Source organism: Myzus persicae, unplaced genomic scaffold (assembly GCF_001856785.1).
Source record: "Myzus persicae strain clone G006 unplaced genomic scaffold, MPER_G0061.0, whole genome shotgun sequence".
Classification (NCBI taxonomy): Eukaryota; Metazoa; Arthropoda; class Insecta; order Hemiptera; family Aphididae; genus Myzus; species Myzus persicae.
In genome coordinates this window covers 16359-37975 of record NW_019104054.1, presented here as the reverse complement: position 1 = coordinate 37975, position 21617 = coordinate 16359, and the positions used below count along the sequence as shown (strand labels likewise).

Below are 21617 nucleotides of genomic sequence, written 5' to 3'. Positions count from 1 at the left end.
GAGCCCGATTTCGACTTCCGTCGTAAATAATGATAATAATATTGTAATGCCGTATATACCATCCCACACAGCATTATGATTTACGTTGAATAAACAATATCATTACCGTGGAACGCGTGACCTCTGTCCGTCGTCCGTCGACATTTTCAAGTCGGTTGCCGTGTCTATATCCGGATCACACGAAACAATGAGAGTGTTGCAGGACCCGCGACGGAAAGAGCAAACGAGTTTTGGACGCATTATATAAATCGATTTCTTGTTGGCTTACGCGATGCTCGCTTACGCGTTTATAAGACGGGATTATTCGGAAACGACGCCGGAAACGAGTTATGTGCATATGAAATTCGGTAAACATTCGAGTGTGAGTGTTTTTTTTTTTTAATCACATAAGAATAGTTTTCGGAGTTTTACTATTTAAATGTATAGTGTTGTAGCAGTGCAGCGAGTGATTTGTTTTTCTGTAGATAATTGCTCAATTGCGCGTGGCCATAACATAATTATTATTGCTGTATACACATGTTTACACATTGCGTATGTATATTTCAATCGTTTAAGTCGTTTTGTACAAATCTACAACATTCAACCGTTCCAAAAATATATATTTTATAAATAGGAAGTGTAATTATTTATTATGTCAAAGTGTTGGATGATGTATCTATACAAAAACTAAAAAACTTACTATATAACAAACGCTATTATTTAAAGTTTGTATCAAACAAGACGTTTTACTTTAGTTTGTAGAACTGGAAATACATTTATACATAATACATATACATATAAATCAATAATCCTTTTGAAAACCGACGCAAAATGAGGTCGGGCCCTACACAAAGGAAAGCGTATTTGTCATTATTTCAAGTGTATATGTGCTCGCACGTTTGATGAAAATCTTCTCTTTTAGCCATTGTATATAACTCGATTATATAAAAATTGTTACTTTTGCAATAAACGGATGTCTATGTCCAACAGTTCGGAAATAGGTTTTTAAGTTCATCAAATTTTGTTATTCCTCTTTTTTTGGTCACTATAGTGATCCGATCCAATTGAACTCGAAACATTTGAAATTAAATTTATAGATTTACTATTATTTTAATATTATATTGTTCACTAGGTACCTACTTATATTGTAGTTATCGTTTAGTCGCTAATATTATATTAACCACAAATAATGCATTGTATAAAAGTAGGTACCTACTCGATGACTGATGAGATAATTAACACATATAATTGACTAAATTATGTTATCCACGCTCAATAATCTATACAATATTATATCATGGTTTCATATATTTGTATCGGTAATTTTTACCAAACATAAATAGATAGTTCTGTCGAAAGCTCGTAATCTGTAATGAGCATGGACCTGTGTAATATTATTATGTTTGCATAATATTTACAACTCGCTGAAAACTAACCACGGTAACTCGTCAAATGGAAACGGCCGCTGAGTGCCGTTTAAACCAATGTCGACACATTAATTTTGTTTTTAACACTGATCGTAGTTATCGTAGGTACACAAAATGATTAATGTCATATACATATACTATAGTTTGTATTGACACTCGGCACAATCGTGGTTTGTGTGCTTTATTCCAAATGACTTACGGCGAGGTGTTAAATAACCGTCGTGTGTGTATCGTCATCGTCGTTATAATAGTAATATACTAATAACACTAATAGTTTACAAGGCGAAACCCTTTTTGGCGGCGACTGTTGCGCAAAACTGCAGATGCACATTATTCTCGCGCGAAGACGACAAACGATGACGAAGTCTTCACAGTGCTCACGCACGTGACTTATGATAATGTGCGTATTATTATATTAGTGTCATTATTATTATTATTATTATTATTATGCACCGAACGTCGTCCGAGTAATGGCGATAAACAGCACAAGACGGGCCCAACGACGGTGAAAAGCAGCGACCGCGGGAAAAACAAAGCGAGGAAACTGTACCTACCTACGAGTGCCTATGTATAAAAGAATCACTGGAGTGCTGCCACGGCAACAGATGTAATAATGTAACGCACATAATGAGACGGAGAAAAAATACCAATGACGACACGAGAGAGGAAAAAGAGCTTTCGCCATAGATATGTGCGCGCCGTTGCCTCGAAACCGAATTATTATCGAATTACCTTCACGGTCACTACGTCCGATAGTACTTTCACTTTTTGCCGAACCTAAATATATATATATATTTATATGTAACATGGTCGTCCCGGTGTTGTGTGTGTGTGTTAGTCTGAATATATATATATATTATAATTTAGTTGTTGCGTCTTCTATAGTGTGAATTCGTCTGGGAAAATAATACGCAGCCGGCGTGAGACTACGTCACTATATACTATTATTATTATACTCGTTTATATCGTATCAAATATTATATATTATTATACGAGAGACGGAGATCCGTATATTCGGCGGGTTCGGCGTCGCGACAGCCTTAAAGTATATTAGGTATTGTTGTGTTGCGATCGTAACATCATCACCGTGAAAGTCCGCATATATATATATATATATCATATATATCATGTGTACGAGTGTACACGACGTTGCCCGAGCGACCGGTGAAAACAATACGAGAAAAACGCTCATTGCGTGCCGCTCATTGTCCGACTGAAACGACGCGTAATAACAATAATAATAATAACAGCAACAATAATTAATAACATATATCGTATTTCGCAGCGCCGCTTCTGCCGTTGATCACGTAGGTTATACATCTGTATTACACGTGGGTACGTGTGTCAAGTGAGTATCCATATTGTGACGTGTATACACATTGAAAACCCTCGGCGGCACGGCCGAAGTGTCGGCGACCCGTGTCGACGACGCCGCAGAAGGTCGTAACGGCGCCAAAAACAATATTACTGTGACCGGATATCGTTATGACAACAATGATAATAGTATCGCATCAGCAGTTGTAGCGGTCGAGTGTATAATAGTGCATACAGCCCGCCCGTTCAAAAATACCATAGACGCTGCTCCGATTTTAAGCGGTCATAACCGCGGTTGTGGTCCGGCGATCGGTTCTTCGCACGCCAGCAGCGCTGCACCCCATTGGTCGGTGTACGCTTTGGGGCGGCCCGCGGAAAATAGATGGGTTTGAACGATCGCTGCGGCACGTTGCATTGTTTTCCTAGTACTTAAACAATCGTTCACGACATTAGCCAGATTTGTAGCGTTTGAAGGAACCTGAATGTGACTGCCCCTCCCCCCCGCCCTGTATGGGCTACGGATCCCGGAAAACGCGCAAACAAGGCGAGGGACGCATTTTCGAAACGTCTCTCTGATGGCGAACGCGCTCACACTGCTTGCTGAACGAGTCACGAACCAGGCGGCGATGGTCATCGCAATGATATTATGGCCGATTTTATACAAAAAACCAAATTTTAGTTACCAATAAAGTATATTATGCGAAGAGAATCGTTTCGACTTGATTTTCCAAGTATGGCTTGTATTGAAACAAAAACCATCCGTTTTCCGCGAACCACCGTGTATCCCATCGCATCGTCTGCTAATATTATAAAATATACTGCGACGACGTTATTGTTTTTCATCACAATCTCGTCGTGACATTGGCGAGGCACACGGACGCTTTCGCTGCGTATTTTGATCGGGCAGGCACGCGCGATGTCGTTAACTCCCGAAAATAATATTACATTGACGGTTGTTGGGGCTGTGCGAAATTGTATTTTGATGGGAGACGACACGCCATGAAACAAAACGAAGACGACCGAACGTCAGACGCGGCGGCGGCGGCGGCGGCGTTCTGTCCGAATATATTTACGAGCCCGCACAAGACATAACCGCGATATTGTTATATTATATGGTCGTTTGTGATATTGCTGCGCTGCAGTAATCATCGAACCGTAAACGAAAGCTATTAAAAAATATATATATAAAAGAAGTTCGGAAAATATTATAGGATATACAGTATCATGTATCGGCATCAAACGTCTAGTTTTTATGTCGACAAATAATGACATAAGTTCTCCCTCGATCGCATCGACGCGATGCGCACGTGGCACAAATTCCGTATTATATATTTCCCCGAACGACGGATCAGTAATAATAATTATTATTAGATACCATCGACGTACGATGAACCGGCGGAAAACGCGTGTCGTGGATAATGTTATTACCTAACGAAATATTTATTTTTATAATATTACCTATATTGAAAACAAAAATGACCGACGTAAGCCAATGGTTTTCGGAGGTCATCAACCAGCGAGCTGGCCGTTTGGTATTATGATTTATCATTTTTGTAAACACGTTTTGAAAACGGACAAACCTCTGATTATCACGATCGTCGACCATTCCCTGCCTCCACCTCCGTCTTATGTGATCGAGCTTGTGATTTAATTGGTTTTTGAACGATTCTGTCTGAATCACTTTGAAAGTTATTATCAAGTTAATATCATAATACTACGAAAAATGAACGAACCAGTTGATATTTGATAACAATAATCAAAAGTATAATATATAAACACAAATAATAGGTACACCGCTTTCGCTAAAAAAAATATATACCTACATAAATAAAATAGAATAAAAAGCACCAATGCATTTGGAAACAAACAAATTTTAATTATACTTTTCTAAGGAGTATAATTTTGTTTTCAAACGTCACACGAATGTACTATAAAATAAATTTGTTTACATTACACACTACGTGAGTTAAAATTTAGTTCAAGTACCTACGACGAACTTAATGCAGTGCATTTTTCGTCTGAAAATAATTCGTCATGCACGGTTTAAAATTTTTTTTTTACGTATATTATTGTTAAATATAGAATAAAGAAAACGATGATAAAACGAGAATGAATAGATGTATTATTTTCTGAAATAACTTTTCCAATTTCAAAGTGTTTTGGTATTCAAAAGAGTTAAATAAATGACTATAATAATTGTCAAGGTATTGTCTACGTCTCTACGATATCAATTCGTTGATTAAATTTCACCGATCGTGGAGACTACCAATAAACTGTAGTAATCATCATATGGGACTCACAAATTCCTAGCTTTTTTTGCTTAACTCTACATCGGATACCGACTGTATGGAATTCCTTGAACATCCCCTACGATTTCATAGGTAAGTTTATTTGGAAATGTAATCTTTAGGTATTACTTACCAACGTCTACTCTACTGCAGCGGACTACGAAGTAAAACGATACAGGTTATTATTATAACAGGGAATATTATATTTTATACAAATTATTAATTGAAAAGGGATCCGATCAACCAGAAGGAATATTCAATCCAAGGGTAAAACAGTATTATCCGCGATAATTGTGTACACGTGGGTACATTTGAAACTAACCACTGTGAATACGTCTGCAGCTGCTGTGTAGGCACAATAGTATAATGCATTTTACCCATTTAATTCGGTTATTCACTAAAATATATTATAATATAAATACTGGGTATATTATAAATAATGCCGAAAATATCCATCTACCCAGAACTGTGCAGACTGCTGGAAAAGCGTATAGACTTTTGAAAACTCGGAGTTGGAGATACAATTAGCTGTATTATAATATTATTGACCCTGACCCTGTCGTAATGCGGCACCTAGGTATTATCTATATATATATATATTATATTATACCATTATTTTACTAACGTGTTTATCTTCAGTTCTTTATTTAGGTATCTTTCGGGCCGTACCAAACATCAATAAACAAAAAATAAATAATAAACCGTTGTGGTTAAATAACAATATATCGTTTAATTATTTATTTATTTATAACGTACGCAATGGAAATTAGTTTTGGAAACATTAATTGTTTCTAGTACGTAGTTGTGTATAATGGTCATAAAAACGTTCTTAAAAGTTAAATATACCATGTGCGCATGTATAATATAATATATTGTTTATTGTTAGCAATTATTTTTCTATGTGATATATTGTGTATAGCTTATACTATTATGTATACTCCAACACTTATTTAGTACATACGTATTCATATCGATTAAAAACTTAATTAATGTCCACATTTATTGTTGACAAAAATATGTTTGGTATTATTGAAAAACCGACCAAAAACTAATACTTCAACGTGGTTCAATTATTATAAAATTATTTTATTAGTTTGCCACGTGGAAATGCTTATATATTTTAGTCTGAGGTAAATCAAAAGTAATTATTTTAATTGACTACATTATTATTGTCAATCAAATTCGATGACGTATAGCAAATTACTGTGTATAATGTCCATTAAGTTTAGCTATATGGTATATAAAAATAATAAATCATACAACCATACATTATGACATCTATTGTAATGGATGTCTTCATCCGTATTTATTTTTATATTTAGTGTGGTTCTGTGCGAAGGTTATTTATTATCTCTTTGGATTAAAACATTCCTTTGGTTTATTTAATTAAACGTTGTTCAGTTGTCTTCCGACAATTACAAAATTCATGAGTTACATACTTATGTTGCTCAATGTACCTATAAAATAAGTTATTGTACATACACAAATACAACATTATTAGTTGTTATAATAATACAATAAATATTACAAAGCTACACCTTTTCTTAAAGGGTTTCGAACAGTATTTACCTACACATTAAAGTGTATCCGTACAATACTACAATCTTTATTTATATTTTTCACCCAAGTAAAATGTACTTATTAGTTATTAGGTACTGTAGGCGATTTACTTGTTTAATTATATAACATAAATACCTAAGTGGTATATTTTAGTTACCAGGTATGGGAATTAAATAATATGAATACAGCATTCATATATTTTAATATCTACGTTATTACCGCGATCGTTTATTAAAATAATATCTCCAACCTTCAAGTTGTATTATTTTTATTTTCAGTCATGTTGTCGTAAAATAACCTTACATATGCTTGCAAATAACTCGTTAAATTTTCTCGCACGTTTAATGTCAGTAGGTATTGATTTTTGCATGATAATTTTTTTTATTTTAATTATTAAAGTCAATAAATATATACATTTCATTTTAAATTAGACATTGCAATATTATAATGACAGTTTAAATTTTTATTTGACTAATTTAAAAATAACAAATTAAAAAACACAACAATCAACATCATGACTTGAACGTAAATATCTTTAACGATTTGATTTAAAAGTCGAGTTGCTGTTACACAGTAAAATAAAAAACAAATAAATAAAAAAAAACTTAACATTATTCTATACTCCCTGCTCTTAATTATTATAATACAACAACAAATACACCTATATATGTTTATAAAAATACGAAATATTAAGATGAAAATCAAAAGAAAATCAAAAGAAAATATTTCACAAACATCCTATTTCATAAAACGATTTTTTTTTATTTTACAATATGATCATAATGACAATACAAGATAACTTATCTTTTAAGTGTTCAGTAAAATAAATTGATGATATAGTATTCCATGTTGTGTTCAATATTGACGAAAGTATAAAAAAAAAGAAACCACTAAAATAAATGAAGGTTTTACCTAATGTAGATTTATAATCAATAAAAACGTGTTTTATAATTTAGGGCAATCAGCAAATGGTTAAGGCAATTATATAATAAAATAATATTATGTATGTGTTACTTATAGAGAGTATTATAATTAAATCACAAGCAAGGACGCTCAAAGTAATTATATATATTTTTTTTCAAACAAATGTTGATGTACTATAGTTTAAAAATTGTATTCTAATTACTTACACTGATCATATTATACGTGAATACATTATAGAAAATAGTGACATATACCTACACAAGTAAAAGACGAAATGGTTTGAAGAAATTGTAAAAAGAAGTTTTGTCTACTGACCTACATTATAATATCTTTGTTATGTTTTGTATTAATTTTGGCCACACACACACATTTTAGTGAATAGTGATTTCACGGAAAATATTACCGTGACTTGTGTCTTTTAAACGAAGAGATGCATTTAACAGAGGATAATATGTATAATAGTGTAATCTCAAATCTTTAATGTCTAAAAAGTAAATTGATGGGTATACAAAATGAATTCAATAAAATACAGGTAGATTCCAAATTAATAGAACGTTGTAGTTTTTGTGTTTAATACATATTGCCATGAAATAATTTTGATTTTAAATTATAAACATAAAGTCGGTTAGATAACATATCGCCATAACTTAAATACTCAGCATCTATACCTACGTTCAATAAGAAAAATCAAGCATTATTTGGTGAAATTTTTTTAGGTAAAACTACATATTTTCTCGGGCTGATTGGTGATTGATAAATATGTATTCGATTACATATATTTTATGAATGATTACGTCAGTTCTGAATAATCTACGAAGGTCGTTTTATAGAGATTTCGAATCATTACAACAACTTACGATACTTTTTAAAGCGTATATAAATAATATTATACATTTGTATACCTAACATATTATTATAAACATTGTACAATCATTAATAGTTATATGGTACATTTATTATATTTATTTCATACGCAAATACCGTATACATATGTGTGTATATAACATAATAAAATATGTATCTACTTATGTGCTTATTTGTTTTTTCGAACTAACGCATAAAAATCCGACAAAATAATATATTGTGTTGAGATAGAGATCATTTTCAGTTATGCGTTTTATATCTTTCGTGATTTCCATTTGATTGACTTTACGATGTACACATTTACTACAGGACTAGTTAGTCTATTTCCGTTAATATTTTTACCTGTTATAAAATTACTATAGACTCGAATAAATAGTAATAAATGGTCATATAGTATGTGATCGATACAAAACATACCGACACAGGTGGTATTTCTATAACGATTTCTGTCGAATACAATTTGACCTCGAGATAAAGCTGGGTTTTTCAAATGTTTGAGTATAATATTGTCTGAATCTATTTTTTAAGCTATATAATTAACCTTTTAAAATAATAATAATTGTGAACAAAAAATTATCTATTTTTAGCATATCCGCTGCAAAACCTTGTATACCGATAACTTGAGACAAAAACCAATTTCTACTTATCAAAAGTCCGCATATAATGTATGGGTTTGAACGTCTTCGTACATAAATTAATGAGGATATAGTGTGTATTCACAGAAGTAAAAGAACAAAGTAATTAAACATTTAATTTAAAAGCATGTATCCATTATTGATAGAGTCTATGAATTAAAGTTGATCGCAAATACTGAAATACTAGCCCATAATACATATTTTATTAGTTTGTAGGCAAACATGTACTGAAACCACATTATCATACAGATGGCCATAATATATAGTAAAACCAACGTAAACATTTTCTTAACACAAATCATAGAGGTAGACGATTAGATAAAAAATGAATCGCAATATTTCAACCCCTCCTAAACGAGAAGAAAAAAATTGACAGTGAAAATGATAAAATATACGATTTTCCTACACGGGTTTCTACAAAATAATACACTCAAATCTGATAAATACGATAAATATTACGTAATCTCTAAAATGTGCTTTTATATGGGAAATACATTTTTTTCCTACGAACTCGCCATGTTTAACAAATCGCGCACATTTTTCACCACTGAAAGCTACATATACTCGGTTAATTTATTATATTATATTATGTAAAGGGATACAAATCTGAACTTGGTTGGTGACAGATTTTTATTAAATTTAATAAAGATAAACATCACTACATTAGTTGAAGTGTCTAGTAGTGAAATATTTGCTGACAGTATTTCGAAGATGAATTGGATCTTAAGAAGAAAATATCATATATACATATCAAACGTATACCAAATCAATAAATTACCAAGAAAAATCTAAATAACTATAAAAAAGCGAAGTTAATCGCATCAAACTGCATAACAGATTAACATTAAAAATACAAAAATTAACCATACATAGATATCTCTCAATATCGTGAAATTAAATATTTAAATGTTGGGCATATTTTACTGTATTTTATTAATCGACCTATTATTTTGTCACATGGATAATGATTATTTTAATTATTTTCGATTTTAAAGATTCCAAAATATGATTATTATTGGTTCATTTTTTACTATCTAAATCTCTGAATTTTGTATAAGTACATTGGCAGGCATAAATGTATAATGCTATGTTGTTTATTTAATATCATTTTTCTCCTTCCTACAAAATAAATGGTTTAGGTTTCTGTTTCGTTATCTTTTTTACCCTTTCACTTACGTTCACTTTCTTTCAATCGTTTAGTTTTGTACCGTCTTCCGTTATCGAATGACGTATATTACATATTTTTATCAAATATACGAGCATTACATACTTCTTAACAATGTGCAAATATATTAGGCATGGTTAGAGTTTCATATTCAAATTTAAATCTTACAGTTCTGTCAAATCGTTAGATTTTTGTTTAACAATAAATTGTTTGTTATGTTTAAATATGATGCAGTATTTTACATTAATGTAACAATGAAGACATAATTCACAAATAATTTACTATGGTATAGCTAACGAGCACTTAAAATAAATACATTTATATGTTATGATGAAAAGGTACATTTATTCGAATCAAATAAACACATTCAAGTTGAAATTTATAGGTTAAGACACTTTTTACGAGATCTGACCTTCAGGAGTGTATAGTAAATATTATAACTGCCCAAACGAAGACCTATTTTTAAGACTAAACTACTGATCACAGCTAACTGGAAAATTTTAATTAAAACTTTTAAAAGTTAAAATAGACGTAATACGTCTAATAATTAAACTATTGAACTATTCGTTACAATATTGTAAGTTTAGCAGTATTTATCAAAATAATAATTATATACACTATAACGTTATAAATATTATATTAAGGTAACTATTAACTTACTGTGGGTAGGTACTAAAATAAATCTTATGGGGTTATGTATATTTTAAGTATGGTTTAATTGAGATTAATTATTCAAAGGTTGTAAAATGAAAATCTCAAATAATACATAGTCAACGAAAACTGATAAGAAAAATCTAAAATTCATTTTTTCGCTTAATTATATATTTTTATAATAAAAGAAAATTCCATATAAAAGTCATGTACGATTTTACTATTGTTGTTCAACGTTTTCATCGTTACAAATTGACCTTGACACAAATAAGTAGTCAATCAGCTTCCGGTGATGGGTATAATAAAATGTAGCAATAGATTGTCAACTGAAAAGTTGGATTTATTACGTCTTTTATCAACATTTGGACTGTTCAAATTCTCATTAAAGCCATTGGTATGTTTCAGACGCTACATGTTTGACTATGTGCATAATGGGCTTATTATTTTGCATCGCTATAGTTTGCCAAAAAATAACATAATAGAATAATATTATTATGCATGCGAATGAAAGTCGTAGATGACTGAATAGTTTAATGCGACGTCGAGAGCTGATAGAATATTAATATTATATTATTGCATAAATAAAACATCGGATTATTTTATTTTTACAAATGTTACCATAGGTACCTATTTTAGTAGGTAACCTACCTATAACATACGAAACAAAAAAATTGAAAAAACAACATTGAGCCGTAGAATTACTAGTGTAGGCAATTTTACATGGCGACGTGTAATGGTAATTATCTAGACGCGCGGTGTATTTTTATTTTTTATTTTTTCGTTTCCGAACCTCCGATCGCATTCGATCGGGGCACACGAAACGCGCGAACTGTAAGACACTAACGTCGTAGGGCTTAAAATTGAAAACGCTGTTTTTCCTACATTATAATGTAATATTATTTAATTGCTACGAGTGTGACGTATGTAATACGCACGTAAGAAACGCGCGACGCATTATTATCTATTATTATAATGATTATTATTGTTAATCGACGTGTTCAGCACACGCTAAAAAACACGGTATTTATAAAAAACGATCAGGTCTCACGGCCGACACCCCGAAACCAGCTTTCCCGATGGCCGGCGCTCTTGCCGGAGACTGCATCAGTGGCGGTGGGAGCGCTCGTCGTCCGTGGCGTAACAAACCGGTATCCGCGGTGGTTGTCCCGCTTTGCCGGCCGCCACTGGCTATACTCGAGCGGCAGCCGCTGCCACCGTCGATTTCTTCTTCGGTTGCGTAACCACGGTTAGGTTATAGCCACTGCACGGTCGTAACATTGCGTGTGAAACGGAAAGAAAGAAGAAAAAATCTACCTAATTCACGTAAAAAAATATTAATCCACCGTTCACGGCTGCTGTGCGGCCGATAACCACAGCGGTTGGAAAATACTAAACTATAAGGGACACGTCATCATAACTGCTATGATATTATTTCGGATAATAGTATGTTTACGACCTCTAATGTCACAGCGAAGATCTCGAACCAGTGACTGTCATTCGACGACAATCGTACAGAAAAAAAATTATCTGTAGGCCGACACGATAAGACTGCAGTCAGAGACTGGAGGGCGGTGTCGGTCCAGTTACTGTATACAGTTCTTCTAATCAATTTAATTGCACCTACGCGTATAATATTGCGCTGTGTCGAATTTGAGGGACCGTTGAGGCCCCTCTCCGCCGGCACTCGCATACCACTGACAACGCGTAGACTTGAACGATCGGCGACGACTCGGTAAAAGCGCGCTTGTCTCAAAGGCTTCCTTTACGATCGCGGCACACTGTGACACACAGTCGTAAGGGTATACCTGATGACTAGACCTGTCGTTATTTCCCCAACCAACCCAATACGTGGGGTACACTTTTAGGGGCTGTTTGTGGTGTTGCAGACGGAGTGAAGTGTTGTTGTACTCACAGGCTTGAGCTCCAGCTGAACATCCTCCGTATCTTATCCTTGTCATCCATGTCGTCGTCGTCGTTTTCGTCGTATACGTGTGGCGAACCTTAGCGACTCGCGTGTCGACCACAAATTATCTTTTATATTACGTATAGAAGAGATAAGAGAAAAACCGAAAATACCGAAAGAAAATTTAAAAAAAAAAAAAAAAACCAGGAGAATACCGAATTACTGCAATAACGTTTAAACGTCGCGTGCGGACGTGTTTCCGACGTTATATTATTATTATTATATTATAATTATTGTGTTGTTTTACGTTTCGACGCGAACGCACACTGCATTCACGCTCACACTGCACGAGTCACCGACGCGACGGTAGTGAAACGATTGTGCAGACTTGGCCACCTCCACCTCCACCGCCGCCGCTGCCACCGTCCACAGGTTGGTGCCGGAAGAATAATATATAATGCTATAATACATATATGAGAGGCGCTACGAGTTTGGCGAACGCTTATTATTCGCACGCGTAATAATATTTATCGGTGTGTGTGTGTGTGTGTGTGTGTGTGTGTGTGTGTGTGTACGTGTGTGTAAGATGTTGTGTATTTTGTGACTGTGTGTTTGTGTGCGTGTGTGTGTGCGTGTGTAGGTCTCGAGCGAGCTCGTTTTCACTCTTCGTGGTGGGACCGTCCTCCGTCCATCGGGTACGTGCGCGCGCGCGCTCGCCCAGGAAGGTCGACCGGGTGTACCGGTTCACGTGCGACATTCCTACGACGACATTCGACGATGGTCCTACATAATAGTAATAGTAATAACTAATAATAATAATAATAATGGTGTACCGGTTCACGTGCGACATTCCTACGACGACATTCGACGATGGTCCTACATAATAGTAATAGTAATAACTAATAATAATAATAATAATAATAATAATAATAATAATAGTAATAATAATAGTAGTGATAGTAATAATAATAACGCGCGTTCGCTTTTTTTTTTATTTCATTCTTTCTCTTTTATCACAAACGACTTAACACCATCGAAGTCGTAACATCCGATATCCGAGCTGTACGCGTTAGAATGTTTCGTATAATGTGAGTCTTTATGCACAGTATACCTATCTAATATTGTTATAATATCGCAGGTCCGTCTTTGCCCATACGCGGTCTCCGGCCACTGTTGCGGGGATCGGGTAGTTAATAATATTGTATCACATTCAATGATACAAACAGGTTTGGAATAATAATTACAGTACTTATTAACAATAATATTATTATGTATTAAGAACAACAAAATGATTACAAGTTTAAAATAAAATACCAACAAGAATCAAAATATTCGGAGGTTCTGGCGACTGCAGGTAAGCATAAAATATTATTATATTCTACACCCTTTTTAGACTGGTCTTATGTTGGTGACCTATGCGTTGTCGTAGTGTAGATAAAAATTATTGCGCATGTACGGAACTCGGTAATATTTTAAGAATATTTTATCGGAAAATAGTTAAATTCGTTACCTTGCAAATTTAATGATTTTATTCACCTTGTAAGGTAAAACATAAATATTGTTTAATACAAATTGTTATATAACTATTAATACCTATTTTAGAGTAGTTGTCTTACCTACTTTTCTATGTAATTCCGTGTCAATATATTGAAATGGTATGGTTGACGAATGATTATTGCGGACAAAATTCTCTGACCTTCCGCCAGATAAAAAGTCGTACCGACAAGAGATGGTATTTTACTCTATATTTGTTAGGTGCTTAAAATTTAAGCAATGAGTACACTTAAGTGCTTACGTAATTTAAATATAAAAATATAACTATAAGTTATAACACGTATTTTTACATCTAAAAATTCATTTTAATAATTTGCGCCACGACAGGGAAGGAATAATATGTAATCTGAGCCACACTTTCAACTTCATTTATTGAAAATATGGTACACATAGTTGTAATTGTTAATGATCATAACGATTAACGGACATATCTTGTGCACTAACCACCTTAGTGATCAACCAAGTATAGACAGAAAAATGTATTTAAATATAGAAAAGCTTTGGAAAATCTGTATATACTAAACCAAGTAAGATATTAAGAACAGAAATTTTTGTTAATTTTTACTTATTTCTTATATTATATGTAGTAGCTATAGATACTAAATGACCCAAACTACAATTTTTTAGGTACAGCTGATGGCACTGATTACATAGTTACCACAGATGTAGATACGACAATAAGACGTCATCTGCTTTGTGATATAGACCCAATGCGTGCTTGACCAAATTTCGAGGCACGTCAAATAAAATCTCAAGACCGACGAGAATAATATTATAGATTCTATTAAACCTTCAACGCTCTACGCTTTTTAATGAAAATAATCAAACCACTGTCCACTCCTGTTCATATCGATCAATAATCTTAATTTCTATACTGTAACTACACTAATAATATCTACGGACGAAATAGTTTCATATTTTTGATTACAATCAAAATAAACCAAGGTATGCGCATAACCGATTAGGTATATAAAAAACATTCGGATATAGGATACCATCGTGACCAAATGCGGTAAGTGGCATGTTTAATGTTTATATTATGGTTTGAATCACCTCGACACAAGACAGTGGTGTATTATTTATTAGCAATTTAATCTTAACGAACAAATGTTGATTGTGGTGGTTAAAAAACCGACCCTGAGGGGAACTCTAAGAAAAAGTTTAGAGTTAATGGTACAAATTATTAATAATTAATAGATTTAAATATTTATTGCACATAAACTTATATGGAAATATGTGGTAGTTAGGTATGTCAAGTTTTCTTCTCGTATTATCCAATCTTAAAAATTTGAATCTAAAATGATATTGTTATCAAAAAATAAGAGACATGAAATTAAAAAAAAAAAATCACAATTATTGAAACCTTAAATTTCTAACGAAAAAATGTTGAAAAACAAATTTTGAAATGTGATAAATATTATGAAAACTATGTATTTATATCCAATAACAGCATTCGGATATAGCCTTGTACCACTCCTAAAATACCGTCCTCACCCTCACTTCATTCAAGATCATAAATCGGTGTTAGGTATTTAATTAAATCTATATAATAATATACAGTAATTATTGTCAAATTTCTCTATTAACATCCAAGAGTCGCAAATCGCGTATTAATCGCAATAGAAAAACTTTGACATAAACTTCTATGTGTAGGTACGTACCTCGCGAAATATTTAAGTGATTGAAAAATTCCTATTTTAGTGTTACTTAACTATTGAATAATCTACAAAATTAAAACTATGTTGCGGCGAATACTATCCATCGTTAACTCAGTATTTACTAGAGGCTCATAACCGTTTTCCTCCAAAGGGATACCCGCTTTCAAAGGTTAGGTATTCCAAATTCCGGCAATAAAAACTAACCAAGTAACTGTTTCCGGCAATGATGACATAATAATAATGATCCGGGACACAAGAAATTCTCAAAATATTACTAAAATAATAAAAAATTGTATGGAAATCGGAATATTATAACTTAAGGCGGAAAACGGAAACCCTCAACTAGAGAACTAAAAGCAGTTCATTTAATAATATATTTCAAATATCGTTATTGTAATTTGATTGAATTTTACACTTGTTTATTAAATCATGATCTTATTAAAAATTATAAGCCAGAGATAATATGTAAATATTACATCTACATAAGTATCTATTTGGTTGTAAATTTTCCTTTTTACAAAATGTATAGATAATTATTAAAGTTGTAGGTACCTAACCTAACCTATCTGTATTAATCACATTAAAATAAAGCATCTCTGCAGGGTCAGCTATTACATGTAGTCGCAATGCAACATGTGAATTTTGTAATAATATATTATCCTTATTAAGTCAGCTACTATTAAAATCATTCGGATTTCATAGTTGCCAAAAACATTTGCGGGTAAAAAAAAAAAATATTTAACTACTAATATAATATTATAATATTGCATCACAATTTAATTAATTTACATATTGTAATCGTTAAAATGTTTGTATCTGCGTCAGTGTAATTACGACGAATCATAATATAACAGAATAATATTATCGTATTCGGTTCGTGGGCACAAATTGTCATGGAAAATAATCTTCACAAGAAAAACTTTGATGTTTTTTCCCTTACAACCTGTGGGAAATACTAGCGCCCGACCTAGAGGACCAGAGACAACAACGATTCTTTTTCGACTACCGAAAGAGTCCGACCTTATCCAGAAAATATGCCATATACACACGGATTAATCACATTAAATTAAATTAATATAAGCATGTCATGTATCATATTTAAATAAAAAAAGTATAAATCTTTAAAACATAATGTATTTCGGAAACGCCAATAACCTTAGCAGTCGAGGAGTATATTATTATATAGGTAAATATTAAAAAGTAAATATAATAATACTGTCATCTTTTTTTTTTTTTTGTTAAATAAGAGTACAGTTCTGAATAATATCTCAGTGTTTTGAGATTTTCTCGCAGTAATATTAGATGTCAAAGCAAATGTGGGATTACGACTATTTCAGATATGCAATACCCCTGCGATATACCACTTTGATATTGTTGAATTAAATGCGTGACGTGTACTTACTATGCGAATTAAAAACTGCCGTGCTCACACTATATTAAATTTGCATTGAGGAAAAAACAGAACAAACGAAAAACTCGTGTTACTTCATCGTATTGTTTTGAACATTTCGCGAATAAACAATTATACATTTAACACGTAACATGAATAAAATCACAATAATTCACTGTTACAATAATAATATTGTATACTATATTATTATTATTATTATTATTATTATTATTATTGTTGTTATTATTTTATTTTGCCGGTAAAAATTTTTTAGCGCATAGCAATGTGCTAACATGACTAATTTGACTCGTATTCATTCGTTCGGGTTATAATACTATCAGCTATAGTGAACACTAGTTGACTCTTATCGGAGCAATAATATTATAACCATTATTACTATTATTGTAGTTGTATTTTCCGTGCAACAATAGTGAACACTGCAGCAGTGTTGTATGATTCTGTTTTAATAATTATTATTTCTTCGAGATAAACTCCCGCGGGCTACGATTGACCTATTGGCGCTGGACGTATTTACATACCATAATAATATGTGAACGATTTAATTCAGTAATTCGTTTGCGCTCAACGAAAATATTATAATTTATACGCCATAGTTTGACAAATCGTAATAGTAATTAGTATTAATGATCGCGCTTGCGTGACGACAACTAAGCGTTCGCATATATTATTTGCACGCTAGAAACATATAGGTAGGTTACTTGCGATTATTAAGTTTCAAATATTTTTCCCTCTTCCGATTTCGCTACCGAATTTTTTACGTCAAGGACTGTTCTGGATTTTAACCGTCGAATTATTTTTCTGACTCTTCGTCCGTTATCAGTTGCAAAAATGATTATTATGTGTAGTAACGATGATGTATGGGTCATATACTGTACAGCTGAGCTATTAAAGTCGAGAAAGTCTGATATTCTGCGGCTCGCAGCGGTTAGTGTGTAGTTGCGGTGATAGTGTATATTAATACTATGTTTCGGTGCTCTGAGGTAACTTCCGTAACGTCTCCTAAATTTATTGTCAATAAAAAAATAAAAATTGTAAATTTAACTTTTCGTTATTATATAACGCGTGGAACAACATAATGTTTAAATATTTTCATTTCAGTGGTTACCAATAACACACAATACCTATAATACGAGAATAAAAACTAAATTCACGGTTGCGTTTTCTTGACAATTGTTTAATGTAATCATTATTTATTGTGTTCATAAGCAACTGTGCCAATTAAAGGTTATTTACTAATTAAAGATTTAAGGTTATATTATGTGTATTATTTTTTATTACATATTTCATTCATTCAATTTTTAATTTTATAAAAAGTATACCTTTGTCTTATTATGTGTTTTTTATACGTTTCTATTATCTCGTGCGTTGTTACTCGAGAATAGTTAAAATAATAATATCTTACAGTCAATGTTAAATAATCTCGTTTCAAGTTGGGTTTAGAAAAATCAAACGATGACTTATAGTTTTATATTCAACGAAAATAAAATATGACGTAGTGCAGTTGTACATTTAAAAAAAAAAAAAAAAAATTACACCATCATACACGCAGGTATGCCATTTAATAATTATATAGACAAGAAATATAACTGAAAGATTTTTTACTCGGATTTTAGTCTATACATGTATTGTGATGCAGGTTACAATATGTACAATATGCGCATTGAAATAAAAAATATAAAAAATGTTTTCAATGCTCACTGCAGATGTTTATATTATATAGGTACCTACTATATGAACAGTGCCACGAGGATATTACGAAAATTGCTTGTGGACCAAAATATTAGTGGTTGAATAAGCCTTGATTATTGCGACTCGACTTTTTCTTCTATTGTCCCCATACAGATATAATATGGGCCGATAATATTATCATTAATTAACCGCCAAAGTACCTACTTGCATGCATATATGAAAGTTTTTTCTCAAAAATTAAAATAGGTTAATTGCGCATTTACTCTTTTTTTTCAGACTAAAAACTCAACCATTGATTAGTGACGGTCGTATATACATATTATTTCACTTAGTGTCTGTGGATAGTGCGTTAAATGTGTTTTGTTAAGCTTTCGTATGAAATTATCATTTTCCGACAAACAACAATAATTTTGTACAAACAAACGCGCGAAAGTCGATGCCCCTACCTGTTTATTATTACTAATAAGTAATAACATGCAATGTCACTTGATAGGTACCTAGGCATATAAGTTAAATAATTATTACCTATAAATAGTTTGTTCGGATCATAGTTTTATAATAAATAAATAATCTCTATTCATTAAATTGTATTTCCACACAATATTTGAATTGTCATAATAATATTAATAAAATATCGTCGAAAAACGTAATCATCTTTGGTTAAGTGACAAAATGTCAGATGCATAAACTTTTCTCGGTTGTCTTTCCTGAAGCTTCTGCAGTTATCCTTGCATGTTCACTAGCTGTTTGATTATTCTCGGTAGGTCATAAATCACGTCCTTCTTATGAGCATCCGCTTTCGACTGACAAAAGTGTTTACTGTAAATCATAACGATTTCCTAACCACAATTATATTTGAACGTAGCTGTTCGCCTGTTCCCTCACCATTTTATCGCCGAATCTTATTTAATTAGACCCTTATTCCAGTACTGCAGTTCATAATTAATTTAGTTTTTATGATGGTTCATTCAAACAATTACAAAACGATTAAACTTGTGCTAACAATTAAATTATTTTAATCAAACAAATATATCATAAACAAAATATAATACAATAGTCATAATTCATATACCATATTACAATAATTTAATATAGGAATATAACATATTATTAAGCTCCATTATAATACGTAAATACATAATTTAAACTTAATAACACTTTGTTTTAAAGACTGTTGATTTTTTATTTTAAGTAGCTAATTAATTGAAAAAAAAGATTTATATAAAAAAGCAATATTTTCAGTAAGTTTGTGTTTTTTTCAAATTGTATGTCTATTGAGTTTTGGAACTACGGTATTTACATATGACATAATTTAAAGGAGATGTAGCTAACGAGTTTAACCAGATTAACCTGCCTCAGGCTAATCAGAGAAATATAATAAAGGCTCTGTTGTCGTTCGTAACAATTCTAAAATGAAGAATGATTTGAGTTAAATTATGCTCAACGCAGACGGAGAATATTTAATATGTATATAATCTAACCTAAACACACTAATTGTAAGTTTACCAGAGCTTTAAGACGTTCTGTGAAAAAATAAAAACATAAACTTTTGGTTAAAGTTTTTAATGAAAACCAAGTACTAAAACAGAAACTATGATACAATTGGAACTGAAAATGATTTATATATATTTTTTTAGTGTTGATAACATCTAAATCTGAGTATAATGGGAAATCGATTTATATATGTAAAAAACAAAATTGGATGTTATTGATTTTTTGTTCTATCCATATCGTCTTAAACTATTATTTTATAAAATTTATTATGTGTATGATTTTTATTTTCTAAGTATAAAATATGTAGAAAAAAGTTTTCTGACATTGAAATCGACCATCTTTATTCTCTGCAGTAATGCAGTATATTATATTGTTAAATTATAGTTTTAAATGCGCACCTTTTAAAATAAGCCAAACTTTCGCCCTTAAAAAATTGTTCTACTTGCATTTTAATATCTATAAGATTGTTTATGATAACTGAATTGTATTTTCAATATTAAATTAAACACCATGGTTTTATAATAAACCATCTGCTGCACAAATGGATACTGCAGTTTTCATTGAAAATTAAGTAATGCTGGGGCCATTGAAATAAACACAATGGAAAATGTTTAATTGGTGGACGCAGATAAAAGGTGATTTCATGACTGAAGTGCAGCCATATACTACCAATTTCAATACTAAACATAAAAGTATAATCGATTCAAATACAATATGAATTGAAAACAAAATAGTAAATATTAAGGTATTAAAGGCTCACTAAAATTCAACAAAAAACTCCTCTTTTGAATGGTAAATTTGTACTATTCAAACTTACTTTTTTGAAAGATATCAGTTTTATAAAGGCAAAAATGAAAAAAAAAACAGTTGTTGTGTAACAAGGGATATATATAGTGTATAATATTGTATATACAACATATAATTCTGTCAATTCGTAAACAAGGTAATTTGAACTAAAAAGTTATAACATTATAATGTTATTATACAGAACATGAGTAACCATTAAAAATAAATTTTTTGATATTTTATTCTTGAGAATAAATTGAGATACTTACCTAAAAATATTTTTTTTTTGATTTATTTCAATAAAATCAATGTATA

General features: G+C 31.8%; 1 protein-coding gene across 2 annotated transcripts in view; it reads right to left on the bottom strand.

The window, feature by feature from the left end:
* Window positions 1–17457, bottom strand: part of LOC111038116 (ABC transporter G family member 20) — a 51611-nt gene extending 34154 nt beyond the window's left edge. Inside the window, exon 1 of one of the 2 annotated variants that reach the window (XM_022321060.1) lies at window positions 17325–17457. Coding sequence is in view for 1 of the 2 variants with exons in the window: in XM_022321058.1 (XP_022176750.1) it covers window positions 12720–12769 (50 nt within the window). In the remaining variant the exon portion in view is untranslated. Of the gene's footprint in view, window positions 1–12719; window positions 13096–17324 lie in introns of those variants that run through there. The other variant, XM_022321058.1, reaches the window with a different exon arrangement.
* Between the last annotated feature and the right edge of the window lie 4160 nt (window positions 17458–21617).